Source organism: Peromyscus californicus, unplaced genomic scaffold (assembly GCF_007827085.1).
Source record: "Peromyscus californicus insignis strain IS unplaced genomic scaffold, ASM782708v3 Scaffold_7__1_contigs__length_154581171, whole genome shotgun sequence".
NCBI lineage: Eukaryota > Metazoa > Chordata > Mammalia > Rodentia > Cricetidae > Peromyscus > Peromyscus californicus.
Window position 1 is genome coordinate 92709139 of NW_026294595.1, and position 20584 is coordinate 92729722.

General features: G+C 44.3%; 2 protein-coding genes across 3 annotated transcripts in view; one reads left to right on the top strand and one right to left on the bottom strand.

Moving 5' to 3' along the window:
• The window catches only part of Eif2ak4 (eukaryotic translation initiation factor 2 alpha kinase 4), a 90807-nt gene extending 81290 nt beyond the window's left edge, over window positions 1-9517 (top strand). For both annotated transcript variants that reach the window (XM_052722757.1, XM_052722758.1), the window contains 7 exons: window positions 1048-1160; window positions 3837-3895; window positions 4450-4547; window positions 5909-5977; window positions 6745-6789; window positions 8074-8192; window positions 9113-9517. In XM_052722757.1, coding sequence (XP_052578717.1) covers window positions 1048-1160; window positions 3837-3895; window positions 4450-4547; window positions 5909-5977; window positions 6745-6789; window positions 8074-8192; window positions 9113-9170 — 561 coding nt within the window. In that variant the 3' untranslated portion in view covers window positions 9171-9517. The remainder of the gene's footprint in view (window positions 1-1047; window positions 1161-3836; window positions 3896-4449; window positions 4548-5908; window positions 5978-6744; window positions 6790-8073; window positions 8193-9112) is intronic.
• Window positions 9518-9937: 420 nt separating this feature from the next.
• Window positions 9938-13906, bottom strand: Srp14 (signal recognition particle 14). The gene is made up of 5 exons (XM_052722759.1): window positions 13774-13906; window positions 13562-13634; window positions 13025-13137; window positions 10814-10846; window positions 9938-10422 (listed from the first exon to the last, which is right to left on the bottom strand). The coding sequence occupies exons 1-5, from the start codon at window positions 13795-13797 to the stop codon at window positions 10333-10335; spliced, it is 333 nt and encodes a 110-aa protein (XP_052578719.1). The 5' UTR covers window positions 13798-13906; the 3' UTR covers window positions 9938-10332.
• Window positions 13907-20584: the final 6678 nt, after the last annotated feature.

Genomic DNA, 20584 nt, shown 5'->3' on the forward strand with positions numbered 1-20584 from the left:
GAGAATGGTCATAGCTAGATCAAGGAGTCTGGATGTGATTTAGCAGCCAGTGGGAAGCCAGTAAAAGTCTGGGTAAAGGGTACATCAGAACTGAATTTGAAAATGTTTACTTGCAGGATATTATTGGGCAGACTGAGGGAACTGAAAACTATGTGACAGCATCAGGCTAGCCCAGGCCACAGCTGGGCACTGGCCGGAAGTGTGAATGGGAAAGAGCAGGCACTGTGAAAGTGGGGTAGTGGGGCTGGTTTGTAAGGGGGGTTGGCTGGGTGTTCAGAGAGCAGTGGAGGAATATGGGACCTGTCCATCCTGGCTGTTTGTTTTCATTCTTTCATCTCTAACCATTCCTAAGCAGACCAATATGTCTCAGCAACAGCACTTAATGTTTGGAGCCATGTGGCTCATTACTGCTGCATCTCTACCTTGACCTTGTTATAGTCTATGTTAAGATGCTGGAACACCCCACAGTTGTGACATAAAAGCATCTCCAGAGCCTGTGAGTCAAGTGCTTACCACCAAACCTAATGACCTAAGTTCCATCCCCAGGACTCACACAGTAAAAGGAGCCTCCCTCCACTCCTGCCACCTTCAGATTCACACAGTAAAAGGAGCCTCCCTCCACTCCTGCCACCTTCAGATTCACACAGTAAAAGGAGAAACTCCACTCCTGCAAGCTGTCCTCTAACTTCCACACACACACACACACACACACACCATGGCGTGCATACACCCATATACACACACACACACACACACACACACACACACCATGGCGTGCATACACCCATATACACACACACACACACACACACACACCATGGCGTGCATACACCCATATACATACACACATACACACACACACACACAAAATATATAACCTTTTTAAAAGTACTACTTTAAAAAAATTGCTAAATATCCTCCAGGACAGAACCACCCCCAGTTAAGACCCACTGACTACAAACTGTTGACCCAGTCCCCTCACTAGGCCACAAGGAGCCACCCTTTTGGCTTCAGAAACCTCCATATAACTGTGCCATTCTTTTCCAGGTCAAGTCCTTTGAGAAGGAGAGGCAAACAGAGAAGCGTGTATTGGAATCGGATCTTGTGGATCATGTTATGCAGAAACTGAGGACCAAAGTCAGTGACGAAAGGAACATCAGGTAACTTAGAACAAATCCCAGAAGACTAACTGCACTTACCTGCATAGAACCTACATAAATTGAGTTTTAAAGCCGATTCTTGTAAGATACAGATGAATCAGGATTGACTTAAACCATTCTGTTGCTTCTGAATAATTCAATCAACATTTTAATTATGTCACTTGAACAAGACTCATCATATATTGCTTTCAACATTTGTTTTTCTGTATGATGCTTCTTGTCATAATGAAATCCCAAGCCTGGGTAAGGAAAACAAAGTTGCTGGGTGGTGGTAGTACACACCTTTAATCCCAGCAATCGGGAGGCAGAGATCTCTATGAGCTCAAAGCAGCCTAATCTACAGAGTGAGTTCCAGGACATCTAGGGCTACACAGAGAAACCCTGTCTCAAAAAAAAAAAAAAAAAAAAAAAAGAAAGAAAGAAAAAAGAAGAAAAGAAAGTAATTTAGCTGACAATCTATGAAGCCAAAAGTCCCAGATTGGGTGGCCCCACCCCTCTCTTTTTCTTCTGGTAAAGGCTCCTTTGTCTTTGCCATAACATGACGGAGAGGAGGAACAGTAAAGAGCCATAGACAGAAGAAAACAAACACTTCATAACAAACTGAATTTGTGAGCACTTCGTAGGACCATTGTTAATCTTGGCCAAGGCCACGCATCTATGTCCTAATTATTATCTAGTAGGCCCCCAGCTCTCAATATCTCTACTCTGGGGATCAAGCTGCCAGCCAGCATATAAACTTTTGGAAACACATTTAAATTATATCAAACCATTAGTATTATATTAATTAAAATACATTCTATTTATATATAAATTTTATATAAATATATAAAATAAAATATAATAGTTTAATACAAAATATTATAAACCATTAAGTTATATCAAACCAGTAGTATTTTCACAATTTTTAAAAATCATTTTAAAAGGTCAAAATCTGTCTGCCTCTATCTCATTCAGTCTGTTTAATGAGTGACTCTTGGCAGTATTTTATCTATGCAAATCAAAAGATCCTGGGGAAAGAGCTCATATACACATGATCCAATCACCTAGATATTAATTTAACAAAGTAAAATCATTAAAACTAAAAGTAATTGGGGAGTGGAGAGAGATAGCTCAGTGGTTAAGAGCACTTGTTCTTGTAGAGGATCCCGATTCAAGTCCCAGCACCCACATGTGACTCACAACTTTCCATAACTCCAGCCCATTCCAGGGTATCCAACACCCTCTTCTGACCTCCAAGGGCACCAGGCACACACGGTGCACATATGTGTGTGCAGGCAAAAGACTCACATATAAATACATCTAAACAAAATTTTAAAAAGAAAGGAAGTGTGGACTCAGCAGCTGCATCCCAGTTGACAGCACCACCTCTTGTGGTGTGGGTCAGAACCTCTGTCAAGACACAAACGACACCACTGCTCAGACTCGGGGGGTCAGACCTTTTGGTACCCTCACAATTGCTTGAGGAGCTCCCAGAAATATATGTGGGTTATATTCATCAGTGTATTCTAGTTGAGGTGGGAATGATGGCATAGGTCCGTGATTCCCACCATTTAGCGGACTGAGGCTGGAAGATCACAAGTTCAAGGCCAGTCTGGGCTGCCAAGTGAATTTAAGCCAGCCTGAACTTAGCAACACCCTAAAACCCCATCTCAAAAATTTCAAAATCCATTAGAAATTGACACTTAAACATTTTTTAAAAATACTTAATCATTTTAAATGAAAGTAATAACCCATGTCATGCTGACCTCGATAACATATTTTCATGGAAAACAACTTTTTTTTTTTTTCTTTTTTTGGTTTTTTGAGACAAGGTTTCTCTGTGTAGCCCTGGCTGTCTTGGAACTTCCTGTGTAGACCAGGCTGGCCTCTAACTTCCAGAGATCCACCTGCCTCTGCCTCCCGAGTGCTGGGATTAAAAGTGTGCCCCACCACCACCTGGCCAACTTTATTTTCAAAACAAAACAAAAAAACCCACAATAATAATTAGTTTGAAAAGTGGTGTTTTATGTTCAAAAATCTCTGAGGTGTTGCACTTTGTTTATATCTCTGTAAAGCTTTAGTGGGAGGATCGTCCATAAATAGGATAGATCATGTAATCCTACTTTCTTAAACCAAAACTATGCAATCTGTGTACAGAAACCCTGTCTCGAAAACTGTACAAGATGCTTAATTGTAATTACTTCTAGATATATCTTTGCAACTCTTGTATACATTCTCATATCAAAACAACAGATCCAAGTATTGTAATCCTGACATATGCCTGTAATCCCAACACTTAGAAGGTCAGGAGTTCAAGGTCAGCCTCTGCTACATCATAAGTTCAAGTCAGCTTGGGACTTGAATTTTTGTACTATGATTGAGCAGAAAGAACACTCACTACATTTTACTAAAATAGCTGCCTATATGGAACCTGGATTTCAGACCCAGCTGAATGAATCAGAATGTTTTCTTAGGCATTTGTTAACTTGAATCACGTTCTTCCTAATTTTTTTTACTTGCTCGTGACCAAAAGGATCACTAAGAGCATTTTCTGCTGTTTTGGTTTTTCCTCCAACTAATAACCAAGAGGACCATATTTTTACATTAGTAGGAAGGTAGCACGTTGTGAGGGCACCCTCATCTGAGATGCTTTCTGCCTATTGACAGTTTCCTAATTGTGTGTTTGCTTGTTTTTAGAGAAGCTTCTGATAATCTTGCTGCACAAACTCTGAAGGGGTCGTTTTCTAATGCTTCAGGTATAATCACTAATTGGAATCCGAGCGTTGAGAATGCTATGTTGTCTGCACTGAGCACTTAGGAACTAAGGCTGACGCCGTCTCACACTGAAAATAGCTTGTAAAGGAACATGTCAACAGTGTTGTGTCCCATGAGATGTGTCCCAGCGTCCTGGAAACACGACTGCAGCCTGGGCTCGGGACACCCTCCAATCCCAGTCTGCCTCACTGCTGCATCCATACATGTGATTTACCCTTCATTTTACTCGGCTTACTGTATAGGAAATGTGGGCATTTTCCTCATAGAAGGGATTGAAGAAATGTATCTCAAGCAGACAGGGTGGCACATGCCTGTAATTCAAGCACTCGGGAGACTGAGGCAAAAGGGTGCAGCCTGAGGCCAACCTGGTCTATAAATAGATATAACAAAACCCTGTCTCAAAGAGACAAAAGAAGGCCCAGACAGGATCTGTCCCCTAGAATCATAACTGGATGTACACTAATGAACTGCTCTTTATAGGCTAGAAACTGGGCCCAGATAAATAAAGGCTGTAACTTGAAATTTTCTGCCTCAGGTTTGTTTGAAATCCACGGAACAACGGTAGTCCCCACCGTGAGTATTCTATCCCCAGAAAAGCTGTCGGCTAGCACCAGGAGGCGGCACGAGATTCAGGTACCTCATCTCCACCTTTCCTCGGCTTTTCTTTTTTCTTTTTTTGCTTGCTTTTATTTTGTGTATGGATGTTTGCCTGCATGTATGTTGTATACCACATGTATGCTTCATGCCCTTGGGGCCAGAAGAGAACATGAGATCCCCCTGGAAATGGAGTTGCAGATGATTTTGAGTGGCTGTGTGGGTGCTAGGAACTGAACCTGGGTCCTCTGGAAGAATAGCCAGTGTTCTTAACCACTGAGCTACTTCTCCAGCCCTGTGTCCTCGGCTTTCTAATAAGAGCTATAAGAGAAGAAAGCAACAGGAAGGAAATAGAAAGATTTCTTCCCCTTTGCTAACCTGGCGGCCTCTGAAGATGTCAGCAGAATGTCTCTGGTGCTGTAATTCAGCCATCTGTCCACAAAGATGTTAGTGTGTAGCAGCGGCTGTCAATAGACGGCCCGTGACAGCTGGAGAGGCTTGTTTCTCTTCTAAAGAAGAGCATTTTAGCCGCTCACAAGAGTGAGGTTCTCATTCTGAACATGGTTTCGGTGTCTGCTGTATGCCTGTGCTAAGGCCGTGTGTGTGTGTGTGTGTGTGTGTGTGTGTGTGTGTGTGTGTGTGTAACCTTAGACACATGTGCACTGTGCAGTTAAGAGAAAAGTGGCAGAATGGCAGTTCAGTGTGTTGAATGTGAGTGATAAGAGTGGCCAGGAACATAATGGGAGAGGATGGTAAGTGCATTTGTGGGTTTTGTTGTTGCTGTTTGGGGTTTTTTGGTTTGTTTTTTCCCCCTTTGGTTTTTTTCTCAGACAGGGTTTCTCTTGTAGCCTTGGCTGTCCTGGAACTTGTTCTGTAGACTAGGCTGGCCTCAAACTCACATAGATCCTCCTGCCTCTGCCTCCTGAGTGTTGGGATTAAAGGCATGCACCACCACCACCCAGACAACTTTATTTTCAATAATAATAATAATAGTAATTTGTTTGAAAAGTGGTATTTTATGTTCAAAAGTATCTGAGGTGTTACATTTTGTTTATATCTCTATAAAGCTTTAGCGGAAGCTCAAGTCCTAGAACTCACAGAGATCCACCTGCCTCTGCCTCCCCAGTGCTGGGATTAAAGGCGTGCGCCACCACAGCACAGCTGTTAAGAACATCTGTAAAACAGTTGTAGTGGTGTGATCTCTGCTACTTGGAAAGATCACAAGTGTGAGGCTAACCTGGGCAACATAACCAGTCCTAAAGCCAACCTCTCCGTCACCTCCAACTCCCTTCACCGTACATCCAATCCTTATGTCCTGTTTGGGAGACTGTTGCCTGCTGTTTTCTGGAGTGGGAATAAGATGACTTGGTTTAACACTCTGAACTCCATTTCCTTATTAGGTACAAACCCGACTTCAGACTACCCTTGCCAATTTACATCAGAAAAGCAGTGAAATTGAAATTTTGGCTGTAAGTCACTCTCTTTAACAATTTGAAGCTGGCGTCTGCCTGCATTGTCTAGTGTGGCCCCAGAATTCAGGGCTTTCTTTGCTATCGGCTGTATCTGGAGTCAGACCTGGCCGTCCCTGAGGCGAGTGACAAGCAGCCTCACACTAGACAGAGCTGCGGGGAAAGAAAGTGGTTGGGGTGTTTCTCCTTTTTCTTCTTTCTTAAGGCCGCACTCACATTCAGGCCTTACCAAGCACATGTGGGGCCTGCACCTCTAGGGTATGGGTGTGAAATCTGGAAATCCAGCCTCAAGTGCTTGTTAGTTCCCAGTCCATCGGAAGTCTGCTCTAGGGGCTGGGAGGATGGTAAAGCACTTACCACACAAGCATGATGACTAGAGTTCAGATCCCTGAACCCACATAAATGCCTACGATGCCAGCCTCAGAAGGCAGAGACGGCATTCTCACGGCAAGTTGGCTTGTAGACTGGACACGTCAGCCAGCTCTGGACTTCACTGAGACTGCCTCAAAGACAAAGATGGAACAGCAGATGAAAATAAGTCCAGTATCAACCTTGAGCCTTCACACACGCACGTGTGCCTACAACACATGCGCGTACACACACACACACACACACACACACACACACACACACACACACACACACACATACACTCACAGCATCAACAGCAGCCCTATTCACATCATCCACACAGTGACACATGGTCCCTAGTCTGTGTGCTGCTTAAGAGTTCTCAGTAAATGATACATGTTTCTGTGTATTAACAGGTGGATCTACCCAAAGAAACAATCTTACAGTTTTTATCATTAGAGGTAAGCAATGGGAACTGTTCTGCACTGTGACTTTCAGTCTTGTCCAAGGAAAACTGGGAAAGGTCTTAAATTTCCTTAGTAATTATGGGCAGCAGTGGGAATTTAGCTGGTAACACTGGTCTTTCTGTTAGTAGGTGTCAGAGGCATTCCTGAATCAGAATCACACAACCACAAAGTATCAGAGCCAGGGCTGGAGCCTAGAGGACTAGTATAATCTAGGTTCTTACCCATAGCGCCATGTGTTCGTTTCCCAAGCAAACCTTCAACCCAGCTAGGGAGGCACAACTACACTGAAGATTCAGTTAGTTTGTTTTTAGGTCTATACTTCTATACATTTTTTTCCAATTTTTAAAAATTTGAAGTTTCCCATTTGAAGTAAAAAAACCATAGCTATGAGTGGTTTTATTTTTTTGTGAAACAAGATCTTACCAGGTAGCCTGTCCCAGTTAGATTTCTGTAGTTGTGATAAAACATCAACCAAAAACAATTAGGGATGAAAAGGTTATCATAACTCTTACAGGCTACACAGTCCATTATTGAGGGAAGCCAAGACAGGAACTCCAGGGCAGGAAAGAACCATGGAGGAATGCTGCTATTGGCTTGCTGGTGTAGCTCAGGCCCACCTGCCCAGGGTAGCACCACCCACAGTGGGCTAGGCCCTCCCATATAAATCAAGCAGATGCTCCAGGGGCCAATCTGCTGGAGCCAGTTCTTCTACTGATGGTCCCTCTTTCCAGGTTAGTTTGTGTCATTAACAAAAATCAGCACCTAACCCAAGTTGGCCTTGAAATGTAGTAATCCTCCTGCCTCAGCCTTCCAGGAGCAGAGATTACAGGCTACAGGTAATTTTTAAAACATTTCACATCAAATAATTTTTTGTCTTTCCATACTGTTTAGTCACAGATTAAAAATAAAATAAGCTGTGCACTAAGAACTGGAAGCAGGAGGGTCCTCAGTTCAGGGCCAGACAGTGCCAGAGTCAGACTGTCTCATCATTCCCTGTTGATCATACAAATAATGAGCACACACCACTCTATGGCAGTTTGCTGACTTGTAATCCAGTCCAGTGAGTAGACATTAAAGGCAACAATCCCCACCTAAAACAGAGTATCCAGGAAAAGCAACCTAAAGTCACATTAGCACACCTGTGACAAGGTTAAGAAGCCTCTACACCTGTGGTCTTCAAGAAAATCAATGCTTCAAAGGAAGAACCCACTCTTCTGACCCAGAAAAGGCCAGGCAATAACCCTGCTGCTCTGCTCTGTCATCTCTCATCTTTCCTAGTGGGATGCTGATGAACAGGCATTTAACACAACTGTGAAGCAGCTGTTGTCACGCCTGCCAAAGCAGAGATACCTCAAACTCGTCTGTGATGAAATTTATAACATCAAAGTTGAAAAGAAGTAAGTGACAGCAGGTCTCTTGTGGTTAAAATGCAGGGACGGGTCCGAGTGCCATGTTTGTCTTTTGAGGTTTGACAATTCAGAAGTGTGATTGACAAGCCAGTAATCCTACTCAGATCATGAATCACAGTGAGAATCTTGTCCATAACAAAACACTGTGGGCCTGAGTGTAGCTGTCCCAATTAAGGTCCATCCAGGCACCTCACTTCACGTGGGGGGAGAGGAAATGTGTGTGGCATGTGGCGGCCTGAGGTTCATGTCACTCTCCCCCTTTTCTTTTTGAGGTAGGGTCTCTCCGTACCTGAAGCTCACTGGATTAGCTAGGCTGACTGGTATCAAGGAGCTTAGGGACCCACCTGTCTCCACCCTGTCTGAGGCTGGAGTTACAGGCATGCACCATTCTGGCCAGCTTGTAATGGTGGTTCTAGGAGTCCACACTCAGTGCATGTTTGACGTGCCCTTTACCAACTCCCAAGCCCCAGAAAATGTGTAAAGAAAGAAGCCAGGGGTGGTGGTGCACACCTATAATCCTAGCACGTGGGAAGTGAAGACAGATCAGGAATCTAAGGTCATCCTTAACCTTAAAGGCAAAATTGAAGCCAGTCTGGCTTACACAAGGCTCTATCACAAAAAAGCAAAAAGACATTAAAAAAAAAAAAAGTGACGGCCTTTGCTGTGTATGTAAAAATGCCAGTCATTCATGTTCTCATGTAACTTGAAGGTGTCAGGGAAGCTGGTAGTGAATGGCTGTCTTCTGCATCAGACCTTGAATTGCAAACTGTCAGTCACAGCTCCAGGCAAGCTTGGGCACTCTTTCCAGTCATCAGTCTCCCATCACACTCAGCTAGTGTTTTCAGAGTATCAGTGCTCTACCCACTGGTCGAGTCTGCCACCAGTCTGTCTGTCCCGTTCCTTTGCAGGGTGTCGGTGTTGTTCCTGTACAGCTACAGAGATGACTACTACAGAATCCTGTTTTGACCTTGAGAACTGTTGCTGCATTGTTCAAATGGACAGGGGCTTATACTGGAATAGTGGAATGTTGTACATTCAACTTATTTTAACTTAAAATTCTAATAAGCTGTCCTACAAAGTTGAGCTTTGTCGGTTTTTCATGTATATTATAAATTTATCTTTTTGGATATAATAAATGCTTTCATATATAAATATATATATATGCTGCTTTCCACTTGCAATTCTGCCAACACTAGAGGTTATATGGAGCTGGAGAAGATCAGCCTTTGTCTTCCCTTACTCCTAAACACTAAGCACATGAAAATGCCCTAGCATTTTCCAAGTGAATAAAAAGGCAGAGAGATCAAAAATCATCCCTTGTGATCTGTTTTGCCTCTTTAGTTGTGGGTAGGAGTACAGAACAGGGTCTCACTATGCAGCCCAGGCTGGCCTCCAACTCAGCCTGCCTCCAGACCATTGAGATTACAGGTTTGTGCCACCACACCAGGCAGAATCTTGATTCTTGATTCTCTAATATTTATTCTGTTGTCTTAAGTGAACTCCTGTTTGGTATGAGAACTCAGACTTGCTGAAAGAATCTTAAGATTAGACAACAAGGTCCAGGGAGATGACTCAGCGGTAAAGATGCTTGCTGCCAAGTCCAACAACCGTGAGTTCAATCCCAGGATCCATGCGGTAGGAGAGAACCAATCATACAAGTTGATTATGTGTGCACACATAAAAATAATGTAATTAATTTTTAAAATTATACAACCAAGTACAAAACCCACCCATAGGATAACATGACTTTTAATAAAACTGTCAGATTTCTATTACAGTATTCTCAAAGACAAGGCAAAAAAACAAACCACTGAGCAACTGTGTCTAGTAACTAATTCTAGAGTTAGTAGTTACTGTCAGAAACAGGGTAGGCAAAGAAACAGCTAGCGTGGATGGACTTAATGACATACAGCTCTTCAAAGATGACCAGACACTTTAAGGCTGGAATCTAAGAATATGCAGCCATACAGTGAAGATCTAAGACAGACGGGCTTCTTACCACAACTACCCTAAGATCAGCCAAGCTTCTCTCTTGACCGACCCTTCCATGAAAACAGTTACATCAGAGGGCGCCAAAAGCGGCAAGCACAGGAAACCGCCCTCCAGCTGTTGCTAATGGCCACGGCTGTCACTGTGCTGGCTTGGTCTTCTTACTCTTGTTCTTCTTGTCCCTCTTCTTCAGCCCATCCATGTTAGCTCTCAGGAGGTTTGAATAAGCCTGGAAGCCAGAACATGGACTTAGCAGGAAAAGGTACAGACTAGGGAAGCAGCTGACTTTCCACAGTGCACTTAAGATGCTCAGGCATCATGGGACACCTGCACTGGGAACTGGTATTCTACAGAAAGCTTTTACCCCTTCAGCAGCTAGCAGCTCCTGAGACACTCCTCCACAGGGAGCTGCAGGCTTTGCACTCTTTTTAAGCAAAAAAGGAAAACTTCAGGCAACTTCCTATTCAACAATATTATAGAGTGTAGCTGAAGTTTAAGACAAAACTAGCCTTAAATACTGAAAGGAAGAAAACACTGCAGGCGAACAGTGACAGTCCCCACCCTGACCAGTGCCCACTCATCTCGAGGAGGAATGAAGAACACAAGGAAATGGAACTTACCATCTGAAACTTATTCACTTCTTTGGAACTCACCTGGAAAGGAAAAAGATCACCTCTTAGACATAGACGCCCTTTTTCACCCAGATAGGATCTCAAAATGCTTCATCAAAACAACACCTAGGCCAGGTTCAGTGGGACACATGCCTTTTGATCTCAGCACTCTGGAGACAGATCTCTGAGTTCCAGACCAGCCTGGTCTACAGAGCAAGTTACAGGGCTGCACAGAGACCCTGCCAACAAGCAAAGTAGCTCTGTGCCTTTTCACACATGAGAGCTGCACCAGGATGGGAAGGCAGAAGTGGGCTCCCACCAAACCTATTCACCCTTAAAAATCCCTCAGACAAGCCCACTCTGGTAATCTCAATCCCAGCAATTGTGAGGCAGAGATGGCAAGACAGCCTTTAAATTTAAGGTAGAAAAAAAAAAAAAAACCTTATCCAGATGCCCCTGAACTTTTCCTTGGATCCTAAGAGAATTTTTTTATGCAAAATACATTAAACCAACTCCCTCAGCTGAGCATGATGGCAGTGGCCTGGAGTCCCAGCACTCAGGAGGCTTGGGCTGGAGGATAATGAGTAGCCAGTATGGGCTAGATAAGCAAGAACCTGTCTTTAAAAAAAAAAAAAAAAAAAAAACTTGTTTTCCATTATTTCAGACTGATATAGACACAATTCAAGCTGTCACAAAAGAAATAATACCTAGGAAAAATCCTCAGGTTCATATCTGTGACAGCCCCATGAACTGGCTTTACTTTAAAAGTCTTCTCAAAGCCGGCGGTAATCGAGGTGGTGGAGGTGGTGGTGGTGGTGGTGGTGCACGCCTTTAATCCCAGCACTCGGGAGGCAGAGCCAGGCGGATCTCTGTGAGTTTGAGGCCAGCCTGGTCTACAGATCGAGATCCAGGAAAGGCACAAAGCTACACAGAGAAACCCTGTCTCAAAAAAAAAAAAAAAAAAAAGTCTTCTCAAGATAACTCATAGAGGAAGACATCAGTTATTGTCTGCAGTTTCATGAGTATCCTCAACTAATGTGATCACAGACAGTCTGTAGAATGAAGTAGCATTCACTTTGAATCAGGGAATCTTTGTTTTGCCATATTCAACCTCTCATAGAAAGACCACAGTTCTGGACTATAATTCCAAATATCAAGCCTAACCTGTAGTTACATGTTTGCTAAGTGAACCACAAAAACAAGGGGAAATCAGCTTAAAAATAATCATCAAGCTGGGCAGTGGTGGGGCACACCTTTCATCCCAGCACTCAGGAGACAAGCAGGTGGATAAGTCATCTAACACCCAGAAATGATTTACTGAAGGCCCAGCCCAGAAAAGAAATACATCAATCATTCTTCATAGCAACTGCTGGGAGAATGGACCCATATACTCATTTTACTCGCATAGAAATTTTAGCAGAACAAGCATTTGGCCTCTACTTTGTTTTAAAAGTTTATTATGAGCCGGGCGGTGGTGGCACACGCCTTTAATCCCAGCACTCTGTGAGTTCAAGGCCAGCCAGGTCTATAGAGTAAGTTTAGGAAAGGCGCAAAGCTACACAGAGAAACCCTGACTCGAAAAACCAAAAAAGAAAAAGAAAAGTTTATTATGGATAATTTGTACTACAAAATATAGTAATTGGGAAGGTGGTGCACCCTTGTGATCCCACCACTTTGGAGACAAGCAACAGAGTCGGGAGTTGGTTATGCTAGGCCATGCTAGGTTACATAATGAACCTGAATTACACAAGACCTCATCTGAAACAACCCCCTCCACCAAAAAAAAAAAGTGAGTCCTGATCCCAAAACAGCCTGGGCGTGACAGGCCAAAAATGAAAGGGAGGAGGAGCCTAATTCAGACACGCCCCTCATCGGTTAATGTAGTTTTAAGATACAGTTCAGGGCGCTGGTGGTGTGGCTCGGTAACAGGGTGATGACTTAGCATCCATCTGTAGCCCCACAAAATCATCATTGTACCTATCTCAGCTGATAACATGCACCCGTGACCCAGGCACAGGCTGAAGCTCCTGCTGTGATCTTCCTAGATCACAGGTTCAAAGTCAGCCTGAACTACACAGCAAGACCCCGTATTTTTAAAAAATTCAGCTCACTAGCTGGTCATGGGATAGGTTGCACCCGTACCTCGGCTATTTGGAAGAAGATTAAGTTCACGGCCAGACAGACTTAAAAGAAAACAAAGCAGAAAAGACTCCAGCTCACCACAGTGCTGATCTTCCTTTTCCCATCCGTGGCTCTCAGCAGACACTTGTTTTCTGCGGGCTCGAGGCCCTCCACAGAACTCTTCCGTGGAGTAGGTTTGGTGCGACCATCATCTGCGTAAAATAATAATAATAATAATAATAATAATAATAATAATAATAATAATAATAATAATACATCCTGGTGAACACCGCCGCCACAGGCGTTGCTGCTGGGTCCAAAGCGGAAAACGCAGAGACGGGTTTCAGGGGGGACCCAATCCACCATCACTGCTCTCAACTCCCCACACTCGCCATCACCAAGTGGCTTAGCTATGGCCCAAGGCGGGAGCCACGACTGGACAGTGCGACCCCAAGGCATCCTCGATCTCACTAATGGGGCGTCTGACACGCTCGTGGCCCCACTGTCACGGTGAGTGGGTGCGGGGGGACCACCGCACCAGGCACACTTCCTAGCACCGCCGCGACCCTGAGCCCTAGCGGCCCCCGGGCTGCCCGCTCCCAGGCCTCCTCCCGCGCGGCCCCGGGGGCTGCTTACACTTCTTCAGGGTGATGAACACGCTGCCCGACGATCGGCACTTCTGGAAGAGCCTGGTCAGCTCCGTCAGGAACTGCAACACAACAGGCCCGGTGAGGCGGCCTCCAGCCCCCGCCCCGCCGCCTCACGGCCCCGGCCCGCCCGCAAAGGGGGAAGCGCGCCCCGAGCCGACCCCACTGGCGTGAGTCCCCGGCCCTCCGGGCAGCCGATACCTGCTCGCTCTCGAGCAACACCATCCCGGTCTCTGCGATGTCAACTCCGTCAGCAGAAGCCGGGCCTAGCCGTTACAGCCGGAAGTCTCGCCTGCGATGGGCGGGGCTTCCGCTCCTAGTTGCCCTTCTTCCGCCAATCCCTGCCTCGCTCCGTCTACCTTGGGCATGCGCCCTCGGACACCACTCGCCTCGCCCCCTCCCACACACACACCCCTTCAGCCTGTCCAGGATGAGGAATGACAGTTTGGGAACTTGGACTGTCACGCCTTGCTTCACCCCGAGGCCAGGGCGTGGGAGGGAATGAGAGCAAAAGAAAAACTTGATAGAAACATTCAAGTTACCCAAGAGTCCATTGTCTCCGTTTTCTTATTAAGTGAGGATGACAATCTGGCTGTGAAGAGCAGATGAATTTATATGGAAATATAGAATCTTGTCTGGTACATACAAGTGCTAGCTAAGCTTTAACCATTTGTCTCAGTCACTGTACTATTGCTGCGAAGGGACACTATGACCAAGGCAACCTTTATAAAAGAAAGCATTTAACGGGAAGCCTGCTTACAGTTTCAGAGGTTAGTCCATTATCACCACGACAGCGACCATGGATGCACGCAGGCCGACATGGTACAGAAGTAGCTGAGAGGTCTACATCCTGATGCTTAGGCAACAGAGAGACTCTGCCTGGCATGAGCTTTTGAAACCTCAAACCCCAACTCCAGTGACATACTTCCTCCAGCAAGGCCACACTTCTTAATCCTTCTAATCCTTTCAAATAGTGTCACTCCCTAGTGACTAAACACTCAAACATATGAGCCTCTGGGGGCCGTTCTTATTTCCACCACACCATTGCTATTTCCATTGCCATTCTCAAACAGTAAATTTTATTTATGCAATCCTAGATCCCCAGGCCTTGTGTATGCTAGGCAAATAAACACTTCACCACTGAGCCACATCCCCATCCTAAGTCAAATAATAAAGGTGAACTCCTCTAAGCAGGCTGGGTGGCCCTAAAGTCCAACCCCAAGTTCTAACAAAAGTGACTAAAGTCCAGTCCAATTCCACCTCCAGATTTAGTTAGGAGGCCAGGATTCTAGACCCTGCTCTGGTGAAAGCCAACGTGAACCCTGGGCCTTTGTAAGGGCAAGTATTCAATCTTGCAACAGGCTTTTAGTGAGTGCTTGTTAGCCTGTACTAGGTACTTGTAGGGTCTGGAGATACGGTCGTGTGTGAGACACACAAAGGTTCTGGTTTCCTTGAACTTGGAATTACAGGTAGGGAGGAAATAACCAAACCAAGTGAGTGGCTGAGCTTCAGATAATGAACACTGTAAAGACCACTAAGAAGGGTTACGGTGGCAGTGACGGGAACCTCTTCAAATGGTGGTCAGGGAAGCCTCCCCTGAAGAGGATGACTGTGAGCTGAAGGATAAAGGGACCAGACATCCAAGATTCCAGAGACACAGTGTTTCAGGCCAAAGGATGTCTAGAGCAAAGATCTCAAAGTGGAAACCAGCTGCTCTATCAAGAAGGTCAGGTGGTGGTGGGGGGCATCTTTACAATGAATATATATAATATATACGATTTTGTGATTTTTGAAGTTACATCATTCAAAATATATAATTTACAAAATTTAAAAATTAACAATGTTTAAAAATAAGTTTACAACAGGTGGTGGCAGCACATGCCTTTAATCCCAGCATTCCAGAGGCAGAGGCAGGTGGACCTCTGTGAGTTTGAGGCCAGCCTGATCTACAGAGTGAGTTCCAGGACAGCCAAAGCTACACAGAGAAATCCTGTCTCAGAAACAAAACAAAACAAAAACAAGAATAAACAGAAATTTGACAAAGTGACCTGCTTTGCTTAGAAATTTCTACTGTAAATGAAATTGTAAGGTGGTTTTACAGGGTACATTGTTTACATTTAGGAATAAAAGAGGCCAAAGGCATCCTGACCCTAAGACAGCAGAGTTCTTGTTTGCAATATCTTTAAAAAGAGCACTGTCTCTTGTGCAGGTAGTGCTGATCTCATCAGTGGTGTGGAAGTTTCTTGACCCCAGGGAAAGGGGCTTTTTCCTCTTCTCAGCTCCTCACAGTTTTTTTTTTTTTCCTATCCTATTCAGAGGGAGAGGAAAGCACGTGGAAAGAGGAGTGGAGGAGAACAGAGAAGAAGCCAGTGGCCAGACCATGCAGGGCCCATAACTAGTACATTTGGATTCTGTTCCTGGTATAAAGAGAAGAGGTCGGGGGTGGCTCGATGGTGGAGTGAGTATTTACCCAGCATGCATGAGTATCTGGATTCAACATTTTTAAAACATTTAAACAGAAAGAGAAGGCTCTTGATAAGAAAGGTTTAAGCAGGTTGTAACAACAGCACAGGCTTTCTTGGACTGCCAGCCCCCAAATCATGACCCGGAGACTTACCTAGTTATGAATGCTTGGCCTTAATTCAGGCTTGTCCCACTAACTCTTATAACTTATTTTAATCTGTTTCTCTTCATCTACATTTTACCTTTCTTTCATTCTGTATGTCCTCCTTTCCTGCTTCCTCCGTGTCTGGCTGGCTGGCAGCTGCCTGGCAGGCTGGCCCGTGGCATCTCCCCCTCTTTCTCCTTCATTCTCTCTCCAGCCTAGATTCCTCCTCCTACCTATTCTCTCTGCCCACCAGCCCCGCCCATCCCTCCTCTGCCTGGCTATTGGCCATTCAGCTTTTTATTAGACCAATCAGATGCTTTAGGCAGGCAAGGTGAAACAGCAGCACATCTTGACACAGGTAAACAATTATTCTGCAACACAAGCAAATACAACACATCTTTATATAGTTAAACAAATATTCTATTCCACAACATAACAAGCCTTTCTCTGTCCCGCCAGCCAGCTCCCAAAATAACAACATGGAGACTTATTATTATGAAAGCTCAGCCTATAGCTTAGACTTGTTCCTAACTAGTTCTTATAACTTAAATTAACCCATTTATATCAATCTACTTTCTATAGCATGGCATTACCTCCTGCCTAGCTGTTGGCTGTTCAGCTTTTTTATTAGACTAATCACATCAATACACTTCACATAGTGTAAAAATGTCCCACAACAGCAGGACAATGACAATCTTATTTATATTTGGAAGATTCCCCATCTGTGGTGTGGAGAATGCACTACAGAGGAGGAAGGCAGAATTGAGTTTGGTGGTAAATGCCTATGATCCCAGGGCTATGGAGACTAAGGCAGGAATGTAGCTAGAGTTTTCCTGCTTGGTCCACAGTCAGGACAAATCTCTCTCACCTGCCAGTCCCATAGCCGCTCAGACCCAACCAAGTAAACACAGAGACTTATATTGGTTACAAACTGTATGGCTGTGGCAGGCTTCTTACTAACTGTTCTTATAGCTTAAATTAATCCATTTCTATAAATCTATACCTTGCCACATGGCTCGTGGCTTACCGGCATCTTCACATGCTGTTTCTCATCATGGCGGCTGGCAGTGTCTCTCTGACTCAGCCTTCCACTTCCCAGCTTTATTCTCCTCCTTGTTCCGCCTATACTTCCTGCCTAGCCAATGGCCAATCAGTGTTTTATTTATTGACCCATCAGCAACACATATGACATACAGACCATCCCACAGCACAGGAAGGGGGATATAAATCTGAGGCCAGCCTGGGCTCCTGAATGAGTTCTAGGACAGCCTACATGGGGAGATCTGTCTCAGAAAAAAAAAAAAGAGGTCTGGGTATGATGACACATGCCTTTAATCCCAGCATGCAGGAGGCAAAGGCAGGCAGATGTTTGTGAACTGGATGCCAGCCTGGTCTGTGCAGCAAGTTTGACTAGCCAGGGCTACATAGTGAGACCCAGTCAAAAAATAGGGGGTGGGGGTTACAATGTGAGGGCTAAAGTTCTGTTTTGTTTAAATTACTGTGCTTAAGAGATCTATAAAACAAAAATGCCTCTAACCTGTAAGCCCCATTTGCCCAAGGACAGATAATTTCCTAGAATGCTGGGGGCTGTTGTTTATATAAGATAACACACCACATGTTTTCACTTCAGCAAACAAGATTGGTTGTCCCAACTGCACAGGATGCACTTGATCACATGTAGAGGTGTGGTGATATATTGTGTACCCTAAATGTGGTGATATATTGTATACCCTAATAAACTTATCTGGGGATCAGAGGACAGAACCAGCCACTAGATTAGACATAGAGGCCAGACAGTGGTGGCACACACCCTTAATCCTATCACTTGGGAGGCAGAGATTCATCTGGATTTCTGTGAGCTCAAAGCCACACTGGTAATAGAGTCAGGCAGGGTGGCACACGCCTTTAATCCCAGAACTGGAGATCTCATGTCTTTGCTTGGAAAGCACAGGTCTTTAATCCCAGGCAGTGACATGGCTGGGTGGAGAACAGTATATAAGGCCTGAGGAAACAGGGACTAAGCATCAGTTCAACTGAGACCCTCAGGGGTGAGGACTCAAGGGTTTCAGCTGAGAATTAATGGAAACAGGATCGGCTGAGGAGTTGGTGAGGTGAGGTTGGCTGTGGCTTGTTCTGCTTCTCTGATCTTTCAGCGTTCACCCCAATATCTAGCTCCATTTTTTTTATTAATAAGACCATTTAGCAATTCGTGTTACATACAAGGGAGATACTTAGACAGGAAGTATGTCAGGATGTATGCTTGCCCCAATTGGAGGAAGGCAGGAAGTATGTAGCCTTGTGGGTTTTGCCTTTATAAGCACCTGACTAACCTATTTCAGCACCATTCTTTGGGAATCCTGGGTATGGATCTTGCCAGTGTCCATCATCCTGGCTAGTTTTAAATAAAGCTTGCTTTAATTAGAAAATTATGAATTTGGTCTTTTTCCTCACAATTTTCAGGTTTAACAATGGGAGGGAAGTGGGAACCCAACCAGGAGACAGTATCTGCTTCCTATTGCTTCCTAACGAAACACCACAGATCTAGCTTCACACAGCATTCATTTACTCTTTTATGTCTGGGGTTGGAGAGATGGTTTGGTGATTGAAAGCACTTGCTGCTCTTGCAGAGGCTATGAGTTTGATTCCCAGCACCCACACGGTGACTCACAACCATTCTTAACCCTAGGTTCTGAGGATACAACAGGCTATTACTTGGTGCACATACATGCATACAGGCAAAACATTCATAATCATAAAATAGAATAAACCTTTTTAAAATGAGATTTTTAAAAAATTATTTTTTATCTCTCTGAAGATCAGAATTTATAAGACTGATTTCCACATGGAAGCTTCCAGGGAGAACTTGTTTCTTAACCTTCTAGCTGTTAATTGCATTCTTTGGCTAATGGCCTCTTCTCAAATCAATACAAGCTCCATGTTTTCGTGCTCATATCTACTACTGACTATAATTAATGGTCCTGCCTTCTTAAGAGGGGAGCACGTGGAAAGTGTGGTGATCAAAATCATAGGCATAGGCTGGAGAGGACCTGGGTTTAGTTCCAGCATCTAAATGGCAGTTCACAACTATCTGTAACTCCAGATCCAGGAGATCCAATGCCCTCTTTTGGTTTCTGAGGACAAATGCACATATGTGATACATAGACACACAGGCAAGCAAAACACTCACACACATAAATAAATAAATTTTAAAGCCCAGTCATAAGCCAGGTATGGTGGCATGAAGCGTTAATCTGATTAATCTTTAACAATAAAAAATCAAGAGTCAGATTTATCGGGGTAAAAACTTGAAACATCAGAGAAACAGGGGAGGAGCCACAGTTGCTTCCTATTGCTGTGGGATATCTTTCTGTGCTCTGAATATGTGTTGCTCCCATTGGTTAATAAATAAAGCTGCTTTGGCTTATGGAAAGGCAGGATAAGAGCCAGGCAGGAAAGCCAAGCAGAGATACAGGGAGAAGGGCAGAGTCAGAGAGACACCATCCAGCAGCCCAAAGAACAAGATGCCAGCAGATCAGTAACATCATGGCCACACGGCAAAATATAGATTAATAGAAATGGGTTAATTAAGATGAGTGAACTAGTTAGTAATAAGCCTGGGTCATAGACCAAACAGTTTGTAATTAAAAAGAAAGAAAGAAAGAAATGCTGTGGGGTAATGCTCTTGTACACTGTAAGGATTTGTCACTCCTATCAGTTTAATAAAATGCCGATTGGCCAGTAACCAGGCAGGAAGCGTAGGCAGGGTGACCAGACTAGGAAAAGGCAAGGAAGAGGAAAGAGATGGAGTACCAGCCAGATGCAGAGGAAATAAGATGAGAATGTTGGACTGAGAAAAGGTACCAAGCCACATGACTAAACATAGATAAGAATTATGGGTTCATTTAAGCATAAGAGCTACTTACTTATAAGCCTGAACAATAGGCCAAACAGTTTATAATTAATGTAAACCTCTGTGTGTTTATTTGGGACTGAAGAGCTGTGGGACCGGGTGGGACAGAAACATCCATCTATAATTTCTCCAACCAAAAGGGCTGAGATCCTCTCTCAGCCCCACCTTACTACTTCCTGTCTCCTCTCTCTACAGTCCTCCAGACCTTTATGGTCAGCTAGTGGGTAGCTCCACCCTCTGACTCCAATCAAGCTTTATTTGTCAGAACACAATCAAAATGTCACATGACAGTGGCACATGCCTGTAATCCCAGCACCTGGGAGACTCGGGGGATTGCAACTTTAAAGCCAGACTGGGCTACATAGCAAAACCCTGGTTCAAAAACAAAACAAAAAAGATAGTGACTGTAGCCATACTTTTCTGTCTCACCAGCAGCTACCCAAATAACCATACAGAGACTTAACATTAATTATAAATGATCGGCCAATAGCTTA